This window comes from Pagrus major, chromosome 13, assembly GCF_040436345.1.
Source record: "Pagrus major chromosome 13, Pma_NU_1.0".
Classification (NCBI taxonomy): domain Eukaryota; kingdom Metazoa; phylum Chordata; class Actinopteri; order Spariformes; family Sparidae; genus Pagrus; species Pagrus major.
In genome coordinates this window covers 13,387,666-13,400,288 of record NC_133227.1, presented here as the reverse complement: position 1 = coordinate 13,400,288, position 12,623 = coordinate 13,387,666, and the positions used below count along the sequence as shown (strand labels likewise).

The 12,623-nt window shown below is 39.5% G+C and overlaps 1 protein-coding gene across 2 annotated transcripts in view; it reads right to left on the bottom strand.

Annotated features, from left to right (window-relative positions):
- Positions 1-7,775: 7,775 nt before the first annotated feature.
- The window catches only part of gdpd5a (glycerophosphodiester phosphodiesterase domain containing 5a), a 29,593-nt gene continuing 24,745 nt past the window's right edge, over positions 7,776-12,623 (bottom strand). The window contains exons 15-16 of one of the 2 annotated variants that reach the window (XM_073479389.1): positions 10,754-10,866; positions 7,776-8,908 (exon numbers count right to left, since the gene is read on the bottom strand). In XM_073479389.1, coding sequence (XP_073335490.1) covers positions 8,817-8,908; positions 10,754-10,866 — 205 coding nt within the window. In that variant the 3' untranslated portion in view covers positions 7,776-8,816. The remainder of the gene's footprint in view (positions 8,909-10,753; positions 10,867-12,623) is intronic. The other variant, XM_073479388.1, reaches the window with a different exon arrangement.

Below are 12,623 nucleotides of genomic sequence, written 5' to 3'. Positions count from 1 at the left end.
TACAAACCACAATATTTTGACCCAGGATATGAAAAATGAAGCATATCTCAGATCTGTATGGCTGCCAGGGTTTAACCTAATTCAGAAGACAAATCATAAACAGGGAATAAACACCCAGCTGTTTATGTTGTGGGGTCACAGGGGAACACACACAAAGGCTGACAATATGCCCATCTGTCACCAGAAAACACACATTTTAATCTCTCTTTTACCCAAACAGTTGACCAGATGTGACAGATTTGACGTCTTCAGACAGCACTCGCCTTTAATGAAACCCCGGGATAATGACAGCTCTCTGGTAAGAGAACCAGCCTCCTCAATCTGCCAGCTGGTCCATCCAGGAACTGAGCTTTCTTCAGTAGAATTTTTCCAATCCAATTTTGAACACAGAAAATGTGCATTATGTTTATTTGGCTGTTGTGTGGGAGAGCTCCGTTTACAATGTGTTTTGTTTTTAAGCAAAAGCAGGAGCAGAATGATGGCACGGTGAAATTGAGGCTTCAGAGGAGAGCGATGGAGACCTCATCACCACATAGTGACGGGAAGCACGTCAAGGCCTCACCAGAGAAAACGCTGACAGTCATCAGTGTATGTCATGCACTCTACAAAGCTTATGTTAATACAATCAGTTTTAAGTTCACGGCACTCTGCGTTTGCTGTGGTTTCACACCTAATGAAATAACATCTGCTACCAGGCAGCTGTCAGCCACACACCTGTTCTGCCAGACTGCAAACCATCAATCACACTATCGTTTGCCATTTTACAGAAAGGGCTTCACAGACGAGTGTTGACATCAGCACTAAAAGTGAAGGAGGGACTGTCAGGTCCAACCTGCATGCAGACCTTCTGCCACCTTATCTGGTTAACCTGGTTTCAAATGGCTATAGCTTCAAAACAAGGGCTAACACAACAATATGAGTATGGTATATGGAAAGCAGTGTTATAGTAGTAGTTATAAAAAAAATGGCCAAAAGTCATACTTGTACGTCATACAAGTAAAGATATCGTGTTAAAATATTACTTTGGTAAAAATGAAAGTCACCCATATGAATAGTACTTGAGTAAAAGTCTTAAAGGTGCAATATGTAAGAATTGGCAACCTGTCAAATTCATACTGAAAACAAATAGAGAGCAGTGAATCCTCAGATTAACACTAACTGCTGTTAACTCTGGCTGCCATTAGCTAGTTAGCTCAGTTAGCCATGCAGCTAGTGGCCCAGAGATGGAGTTCGGGGACCAGGGGAGTGTTGTTGTTTACACCGCAAGCACAGGAGCTAACAAGCTGATTAGCATGCTAACTTCGGTAGCAAACTCTGCAACACAATACACAGACATAATAACATCAAAACTGTTATTTCTTCACATTCTGTAGATACTTTTAGCACATTTTTAAACTTTTTCAACTAAAAGTCCTACATATTGCCCCTTTTAAGTATTGATATAAGTGTACTACAGTAATAGATTATACATATATTTACATGTATGTATACACTGTACACTATGGGTTGTCTGATTATTGGCCTTGCCCATTATTGGATCCGATACTCAGCATTTCTCTGATCATCAGAATCAGTGTTTCTTTTATCTGATTGGGAATAAAATAAATTATTTTAAAAATGTGCTGCTTTGGCTCTGATGCAACATGCAGCCTGTGGAGTAACTCAAGTTATGAAATAAATATAGTGAATATAAAGTACAATATTTGCCTCCAAAATGTAGTGGAGTGGAAGTATAAAGCAGAAAATGGAAATACTCCAGTACAAGTACCTCATAATTGTACTTAAGTGTAGTAATTAAGTAAATTTACTTAAAAGTTTCACCTGATGATCCTTTACTTTTCACCGATAATTACAATCTGACTGAATTATAATTAGAGGTATTTCAAAATGTTTTTTTTCGTCAACTCTCGACCAGTCTCACATTTGCAATTCATGTATTAATAATCAAAACTTTGATTGATTAAAATTGTGGGCTCTTTATAATAAGGGTAGACAATACAATACATGCAAAAGTGGTGGTGCATAACTAATGCACGAGTGAAGATGATTTAATGCGTGAATAAATGTGGAATCTATTACCGTATGAATTCACGGTGAAAGAAATCTGTACATGCATGCATGCACTTAACATGTCACCTGCATATTTCTAAAAAATAGCTTAACACTGATGATAGTATATGATTCCTCGTGCAATCATATGAGCAAGCTAACCTAACTGTAAAAATGACTGGGTGGCACCTATCCAAAATGGCGAACTAGTCAGCTAATTACATATTATTATATATTACATTTTGGCCAGTTTTCTTCAGTGGAACGTTTTGAGTAGAGTGGAGAGAGACAGTCTGACATTCACCCTTCACCTCAGAAACCAATGGAGACATAGGCTGAGGGTGAGGCTAACATGGCCAACATAAGCCATGCTACAACTGCTGCTGACTTTGTTAATACATGCTACTACAGACTGCCCTCAGCCCAGTTTGATATACAACAGAATTTTAAACAGTATATGTAGTAGGAGGTAATGCTGAACTCATGAATTAATGCAGATGTGTCATGAATTCCTGCAGCTTTTGAGAAATGATCATGTCACTATGAGTTTATGTGATTAGTTATGGCTTAATGAATCATAAATGAATGAATATTAACTTACAGTTACTCCGTACATACATTTATTTGCCATCAAATCTAGTTATACAAACGAGGCTGTCTCAGGTCCATGCATTTGATCTGCCTTTGTGAAAGATGAACAGTACGAAACATGTTAGATGTTACTGCATGACCCAAAGGTCCTTGTCTGTCACATTTACAAATTAACAAAACAAAAACAATTTTTATATTGTTATGTTTTGTGCCATTATTGTTATTAGACAAAATGTAGGATATCATAAATGCATTTTTACACAAGTCATAAATTATTTCTTTAATGTGATTTCCATCAAGCTAAAACTGTTGCCATAATATGACAGAATACTGACACTGGTCCACTGTGTTACTCATGTTCAGATGTTCCTCTGGTCAGTGAAGTTGTCCTCTGTAGAACATAACGCCTGTTTAGAAAATAGCATGTGTAATTTTGTTCGTCAAACAAACCAAGAAATTCAGAATATGGTCTGCCAGCATCCTTCATGCATTGGTACACTGGGACTTTTTCTATTTGTCTGCTTGGCACTCTTATTATAAAACCTAATTACTCCCAGGCATCGCTCACTTTAGTCTGCCTGACAATTTCAGAACCCAATCAAATCATATTTTTCATTATCTGCATACCAGTGCAGTTTGAGTGCAGCCCATCCACAGTCTCACACTTCACAAACTGCACTGATGGAATGATACAGATTTGGTCCTTGGTGTGAAAGTCCCCGTACAGGAACAGGAAGTTAAAAGCTGAGCACAGGTAGTTTGGGATTAAGCTCACCACACACCTCCCAGGTCTCAGCTATAAAAAGCAAGGCAACTCTTTCAGGATTAAGCATTTTGCTTGCCAGAGGAGCTGCGTGTCCCAGCATAAACCAAGATACTGAGCTGTTCCGTCACATGAGGAATCAAACACAGCAGCTTAGGGCCCTGACTCAGCTTTCTGGTTGGTTAGCTCGCTCTTTTGTTTGCCTGTAGTGGAAGATAACAAATGACAGAGAACCAAAAGCTTATACGGCAGAGTAAAAATGTGACTTGTTTTTTTTCACTGTGCAGAATGGAATCACACAGAAAGAAGAAGCAGAGAAAAGAGGCATTGGTGGTGGGAGACTGTTTACCAAAGGACACAGGCGGTCCACTAACTCTCTGGAAAGCCTCTACAGCCTCAACAGTGGACAAAGCTCCTCAAGTAAGCACCTTCAGGCAGAGGGCCAAGTCTTCACACTACAACCTGATGAATTATGCAATCCTGTTTGTACACCATAGTATCCTGTTCCACCTCTTTCAGTTAGATGCACTCATTTGTAGAGCTACACTGACCTCTGACAAATCAAAACCTGAATCCTCAACACAGACTTGGTCTTCCTATTGACACGTGGAGGACTTCATTAGAAAGCGGTAGAATTGAATGAAGTAATTAGCTTGGCCTTTATTGAACCCTGCTGTTGTTTGACTGCTGTTCCCCAGGTGGAGTCACCAGTGGGTCAGACTGCTCCAGTAACAGAGACAGTCTGAGGCTGGAGGACGATCTATTGAACACAAGACTTTTCTGTGGCAGAGCCAGAGTCCATACAGACTTTGTGCCAAGTCCGTATGACACCGAATCCCTCAAACTCCAGGTAAACAGGTCGTTGCAGAACTGTAATTGTATCATTTCAACAAACATTTGATAGATTGCCATGAAAGTCTGACTCCCTGCACTCTTCCTATGGCACCACCATGAAGTTGACCTTTCACTGGCAATTTATAAATCCCTTCCTATTGTTAGTCTTCCTATTTCCTCATTCTGTGTTAGATATATTCAAAAGTTTATCTGAAGCTTGTATGAGGATTCAGTCGTTAGTCAAATCAAGTAGATATCTTCCATAGACACAGTCATCTTTTATGTTTCCTCAGAGTGTTTCCTTCTTGAGCTGCAGTGAGAGGTGGTGACAAAAAGAAGAATGTTCACACTAAAAACACTTAACTTTTGAATATCTTTTTGCACGACAGGACGACTGTCAGCCCAGTCTTACAGAACAGCATGTACTAGTTAGCCGATCCACTAGAGGGCAGCATGTGGTACAAACAGTTTGCCTCACCTAGGCGTGAAATGTACATGTGTATTAAGGTGCATTACCAGTAGGAGGCGACAATGAAGGTCAAATGTGACAGTGACATGGTGGGCCGGCGGTGGTATTGCACTTTTTCATATGAAAACTAGTGACATTACCATCAGCAGTAGCCTACGTGTTTTGTGCTAACCAAATGTTAGCATTCTTACATGCTAGACTAGGATGGCGAGCATGGTAACATTATACCTGCTAAACATCAGCATTGTTAAAATTGTCCTTGTGAGCATGTTAGCATGCTGATGTTTGCATTTAGCCCAAAGCAATGCTGTACCTTGTAGCCTTACAGAGCTGCTAGCATTACTGTAGGACTTAATAATAAATGGCCGGTTTGCCTCAACATATGAGACTTAACTCTATTTTGTCATAGTGTCTGCTATAAAAGCTCGTAGGCATTTTTTATTGACTGAATCTTGAAATACTTATTAGTGGTTATAATGTCTGTCTACATGTAGGGAGACCAGATGTAAAGTAGCTATAGCTAAATGTGGTACAAAGCAGTTCTTCTGTTTGTATGATGGTTTGTGTACATGGTCCCAGTCAAATAATAAAAGTTCACTTTCATTCAGGTGGGAGATGTGATCAACATCATGGCCAAACCCCCCATGGGAATATGGAGAGGTATGCTGAGCGGCAGAATGGGAAACTTCAAGTTCATTTATGTGGATTTGCTAGCAGAGGAGAGTCCTGATTCACATGAGGAGACAGAAATCCACAGAGTGAGACAGAAATCAACCGTCCGGGAAGTGTTAAGGCGCCTCAGTTTGGAGGTATTGTGTTCTTTTTTTTATTTTAATGTAGCAACAATCATCTTCCATACAACAGGCTGTTCCTTCAGCTTCTGAATGCTGTTTCTTCCCCTTGCTTCTCTAGGAGTACTCCTCATCTCTGCAGCAGAACGGTTACCAAACAGTGGATGACTTGATGAGGCTGAGAGAGCATCACCTGACGCAGCTGAATGTGACTGATCCAGAGCACAGGCGTTGTCTGCTCGCCGCTGTCGACTCCCTGCAGCAACTACGCTGTGAGTAATGAGAAACACAGAAAGGTTATCCAAGGACAGTGTCATCATGCACATTTTGTGACATGATAAAACCAGAAAAAGATACGGCGAGACGTTGGGATTCAGAAAGGAAAAGGGACAAGTGACATTGCACCTCAAGTAGATAAGACTGGGAGGGTATCCGAGCCGCAGCTAAAGAGGTTAAGGATAACAGGATAACCCCAAAGAGCATTTCTGAGAATAGAGCAGGACACACAAGGACGGTAGCTGCAGACAGATAGGCTGCTGAGCCCTAATGCACAGGAATAATAGCTGTAAAGGATTACTTCCTGCTCATCCATTCAACTCTGTGACAGCAACCAACCAACTCATCTCCTTTGCTTTACAGCTGATAGTCAGTTGGAGAATGAGGCCAATCAGGAGGCCGAGACCCCCAGCGAGAACTCGAAGGCAGATATGAACAACTGCCCGAGAGACTCCGGCTGCCACATGCCGCTTGACAGCTCTGACAACAGCACAGAGGACACAGACCCTCCCTTTATCTCTGAATACCCTCTACCAGCTGAGATGACAGCTTCATGAGGATAATCCATTCTTTATAAGGCCTGTTTTATTCCTTACGTTGCTGTTGAGAGCACTTGTGAATCAAAAGCTGTTTTTTTATTTCTTGCAACAAGTGTTATTTTTATTATGTACAATAAAATTCCCATGCTGAGCCACTAACACTGCTAATCCTCAGCTTCACTGCTGGACGTGACTCTATAAATTGTGAGATGTTCATTTGTTTCCTGAAATAAAAGATTTTATGAATCTGTTTTCTTTTTAGCACAATTGTGTTTTACTGTAGCCAATAACAGACATCAGAGAGGATCACCATGAAACGCTCTCCATTTATATACATTACAGTTAATTCAGTTGATTCCACACACTGTCCCCTAAAGAGAAGACTATTTTAAGTAGTACAGATGTCTAGGGTTGAAACTAACGTTATTTTTTATCATAGGTCAATCAGCCAGTTGTTTTATTGATTACCTATTTTGTGGTCAAATAGTTGTGCATCCTAACTTCCTGTTGTAGCCAGGACTTCACCAATGCAGCATTGATAATCATATGAGAGTTTTATCGCTTAACAGCAAGTAACAAAGTATGATTAAAGTGACGCTCAGTTCCAATAACACCTGGAAACTCATTGCACCTTGTTGATTTTATGAAATAAGGAAACAAACACCTCATTTTCAAAGCTGTAATTAGGCACAACAGTGCTTTGAGCTGAACAGCCTCATCATGCTTACACGCTGATGTTCAGCAGGTATAATGTTTACCATGTTTACTACCTTAGTTTAGCATGTAAGCGTGCTAACATTTGCTCATTAGCACTAAACACAAAGCACAGATAAGGCTGATGGGACTGCCGTCAGGTTTGAAGGTATGAACCAGACTGCCCTTTAACCACCTCATCCCAGCCTTTTGATCATTTTCTAAGTGGGCTAATTAGCCCATTAATAAGTTATGTCTGTTGCTAAGCACAAAAACACTGGTATTTCATTATGTAAAATAAAATCTGAGCTCAGGCTGTTAATTCAAAGATTTAAAGGGAGCATAGTGTGTTTTTCCTGTACTTTTGAAAATAAAATGTTTTTTTTTTCAATTGTGGAGATGAATCAACAAAGCAGAGAATAAAATAAAAAGTGCATTGTTTGAACACCTTTAAATTCTGAGCTTCACAGTTCAGACATAGGCAGTGTAAAAGTCCGACCCCATGGCACTTCACAAATCTGGTCCCCTGAAAAAGTAGATGAAAAGGCCACAGTAATTTGACCTGACGGTGGTGCTAGAAGAAAAGTCAGAGGATGACCAAAGTGAATTCAATTAATCCTGAGGGGAACATGAATGTGTGTGCCAATTAGCAACACACCTAATAGTTGTGGAGACATTTCACTCAAAACCACAAATGTCTACCTCAAGGTGGTGCAAGATTAGATTTTTTTTGTTACAAATATTTGACAAAAGACAAGCTGCACACTTCTCAAAGAGAAAAGATTACTTTTATTGAACAGTCGACGTGTCTGAAGCTACGAGTGTTGTTTTAACTTGAAATTCGTTCCCCTACTATTAAACTAACAGACAAAAAGTATTCTTCAACATTCTACCAGTCCATTAAATTAACAAAAAGGCAGTCATGTGAAAGTTATGATAGCTAATATGACTATATAGTAAATCAGTCATGGCATGACAGAAAAGAGGCAGAAATAAAGATCATTCAACACAATAAACCCTCTCCTCTCATGAAACTGTTCTCATGTATGCCCTAATCTGTCCTTCACACTTAACAGAAGAATCAGTCATAATGATAATAAATGCAAACATAAAATATACACTTCATATGTCCAAACCCTTGAAAAAAAAATAAAAACATGTAAAACTCATATTTACATCAGTTTATGATACACAACACTACACAGCCCGTTTCCTCTGTTATAAAACAACAGTGAAGTCAATGACGTGGATAAATACAACATTACAGCCTTCATTAGCTCAACTTCTGAGAAGGTCGCCCAAGCAGACAGACTGAACAGAGATTTCTTCTCATGGTAGTCAGATGGTCACCACACACACATCACCACATGTATCTAGTAATAATGTTGAATGAGTGGTAGTCATTTTCTGTTCCAAGAAAAAACAAAGTTTCTACATTCAAATGTGATCTGAAGTTGAGGTCAAACAAATGTTTTCCTAACAGAAAAATACAAATTCTGGTTTCACCTGGTCAACAGATTCAGTTCAGGCGCACATCGCATCTGATTTGTTAGCTAACCCTTTAAGTAATGACAACATAAACACACACTTCAGCCATGTGTTCCCAGCGTAGATCTGAATGCTCCATGCTAACAATACCGCACAAATGTAAGAAAGTGACTACAGATGTGGAGCTTAGATTTGGTATTCATGTGGTCATCACTTCCAGGGTGAGCTGACCAACAGTTCAGTGCGCCTTTTCCTTCTGATACGTCAGTAAAATCAACTGAAACTAACGTCCGAGGTTTCCCAGCTGTGGCAGTGTGTTCTGTTCAGCGACTGGGGCCTCCGTGAGAGTATCTCGCATAACCGTTCTCAGGATAAAGAGAGAGCTCCTCTGTGCTGCTCAGTCCATTGTTCAGTTCTGGAAAAGAAAAATATTGATGATGCACTGAAAAAATGGACATATTCTGATATCATTGTAACATTGCTAAAATCTGGCACATTGAGCCAAGACCTCATTGGAGATGACCACTAATGTTTTCACACTGGCTGCAGAATTCAAGATCGTTGTAATCACATTTTCGCTGCCTATATTAAAGAGCTACTGCTGCCATATAACACAACTAGGACTCTGAGGAGAGCAGCTGAAGGCCCATTTGTTCAGACATGTGTTTGCTTCATTTGTTTTCTTTATTTGTGCGCTGCCTCATTTTTTAGCTGGCCATTTGCTTTTATTGTCTGTCGCTCTGTCTCTGTTTTATTTTCTCAATTTCTTTGTGAAGCATTTTGAGACATCTGTTCTGGTGTGGTGCTATATAAATAAGCTTATTATTATTGTACTTTATTCAGCTGGAAATGATTTAGTTGGATTACATTAACAGCTGGTCATTATATGGTACCATCAGATCTGTTTGTCACTGACTACAAAGTAAATGAGAGCACTATTTACAGTAAAAAAAACCACCAATTTTAACATTTTGGCACCCCCAAGTGGTCGTGTCATCAAATCATAAACTCTTTACTCAGGCTTCCAGGATCCAGGTGTGAAAGTCACAGGATCCATCCCAATACCTACACATGAGATATTGGCATGTAGTCAAGTGCCCATTTGTGCATGTATGTGTGTGTTGTGTATTCATGTATGTGTACGTGTGACCAGGGTACAGGTATGTAAAAGAAGGAAGAAGAGGAGGGGGACAAAGAGGGAAAAGAGAAGAAGAAAACAGTAATGATTTTTCAAAAGAAAGAGAGAAAAGAGAAGAGAAGAAGGGTTGTGCAGGGATTTCATATTTATGTTGAAATTGTTAAAGATGCAATATTATTATCATTATTAAAGGATTACCAGCTGATTGTCCAGTGTTTGCTCATGAATAATATGGTTATAACTGAATCCAGCATGTCATAAACGTCAGCTCCTTCATTTCTGTTGATTATTGTCCATTTTTAAAACCAGCTTCTAGATGCATTAAGCCAAAATATGAATAGACAATGAAAAACAAAATAATAATTATAATAAACAAAATGGCTCCATATGTAATCCAAGTCTCCAGAAGCTTCAAGATCCCAAATTTGGGAGAATTTGAGAAGATGTTGTTTACACCCTTTCTTAAGCCAAAATCTTCACTGTAGCTGCTAAGCTAAAAGCGTTAGCAGTTAGCACGCACCCCATCAAAATTGGTTGCACGAGCTGAACTGCACGTCGAGGGTGTAAATGACGTCTTTTCAAATCAAGTTGCGATGTCAGAGACTTGGATTAATCCTGACGAACTGTATGGAGCCATTTTATGTTTTTTTTTTTCATTTTAAAACAAGTCCCCAGCTGCTTCAGCTGTTAAGGAGAATGCTGCAGAAATGTTTTGTGGACTACGAAACTTCATCTGACTTTCCATCAGCATGAGGGTGAGTAGATAATGACTGAATTTTCATTTTTTGGGTGAACTGTTCCTTTAACACACCCTTTTGCCGTTATATTATAATTATTACATATTACTGCGGTTTGTTGGACATCAGATCTTTTGTAATGAAACTACTCCCACACTGCTGATGTCACTTCCCTTTCTGGAACTCACTCCACCATGGAGCCCGCAGCAATGTTCATTTCACTACCCAAAACTGCAAGTGTGTGTATTTGGGTGGACTGCAGAAACTTGTCTTTTAAGGACATATTGCAATATTTCCACCTGGATGTTAGACACACATGCTCTGTCTGTCCAGTTACAACCTAAACTATTTTTATTTGCAGGTGTGAATGCACTCAGAGCTTCACCTGAGAGTATGAGCTTCTCCTTCATGATGTTGACGTCACGGCTGGACCGATGCGACACAGCGCTCAGCATGATCTGTTCTGGGTTATAGTTCTGCATCCCACTCATCTTCCACCTGGTACAGCACACACAGATACAAACCATAACAACATTACTGTGTCATCTAACCAGATAGTTCAGTAGTTATGCTGCCAGACTGGGTCATTAAGATATGGATACATATAAAATAAGACCTACATTTAATGCCATGTATAAGAGGTAAACAAGTACAGTGAAAGAAAGGAAGGATTTGGCCTTGGGGTGTCAGGCAGAAAAAGCACAAGGAGGACAGACAACGAGGCAGAAACAAAGGCCAAGGCAGTCGCAGCAGTTACCTGATCATATGATAGCTGACAGATGCCAGGGGCAGCGGAGGAAGGTTGCATGCAGATCAGGCAGAGCACAGGACAAAGTAAGAATGTCAAAGGAGAAAGAGAGAAAAGAGAGGACAGAGAGGACAAAGAGAGGATTCAGCACAGAGGAAAAACATGAAACATCCAGAGGACAACAGACAGAAGGAAAAAAGGGGAAAAAAACAGAAAGAAAGAAAAGAGCAGAATCAACAGTCAGTGAAGGAGCAGCAGACTGAACGAGGCCAGAGCTCAGCTCAGGTCCAATCACACTCACAGGAGGGTTTACATGGCAATGTTAATACATACAGATACGTGCTGCTGCTGACAACATTTACATCAGTTCTGACTGAACACATAATAATTGAATGTATTTTTTAACCTAACATTTAGTCTAAATGTGTTCAATAAAGCATGACAATAATTATATTTATATGATAGCAAGGAATATGCCACTGTGTGGTGAACAAAAATGATTTTTAAAGGGTCAGTTCACCCAATAAAATAATAAAAATGTACATTTCCAGGTTTGGAGACACCCAACTCTAGATTTTCACTGGAGCTAATTTCTACCAAATAAATAGTTCAGTTGAAATCAGTTGATTGTTGTGTTCTGTGAATCATTCAGAATAAAAGTGACACTGTTTAAAAAAAAAAACAACAAAAACACGCTGGTGTTAAATATAAATGTAATTTTTCAATACTGTATGCAACACAAATGAAACTGCCTTCCCTTGCGTTGGGTGCAACTCAAGTATCTGTATCTGCTCTAGAGGAGAAAGGAAACGTGTTTTTTCGTCATTCTTCTTGTAATTTAGGTGAACTTTACAGACCCGTGAACTAAATCACTAGTTTCCAACCTCTGGGGCCTACGACCTCCCACCACAGGTTAACATTTTCTCACTCTTAACTCTAATAATACATCATATGCAACGTCCGGTAAGACTTTCAAAATCAAGCCTGTTGACAAAATTGACACACGACTATGACCTTTGGAATGACATAAACAATACCTGGTTAGGTTTAGGAAAAGATCGTGCTTTGGGTTAAAATAACTAGGTTCAAGTTATGTAAGTGTGTCACTTACATAACATCAGATACACTATTTATGTACATAACTTTACTTACATAACTTAACCTCTGACTCAGACTTTTTTGCTCTCCATACCACTGCACTAGAGAGGCGCTTTAAGAAGTGACACTGGGGGGTAACCACAGCGTCACGCTAAGAAGCATCGGGCCACTGAGCAGGCTGCTGTATCTGACATGTTGTGAGCTTGGACAGGCTGCACAGTTTGCACAGGTTGTAACTAACTTAATGAAAGAATAATATTTTGCTTTTGTTTTATTTGCATTATTTTCACGGGCCTGACGAGGTTAGTTATCCAGTCACATGATATTACCACAAGGTTAATTATTACAAAAATAACTGTAAGTGAAAATGTGTTTTTTTTCTGCTTTGCTCTCCTGTTAATTACCTTGT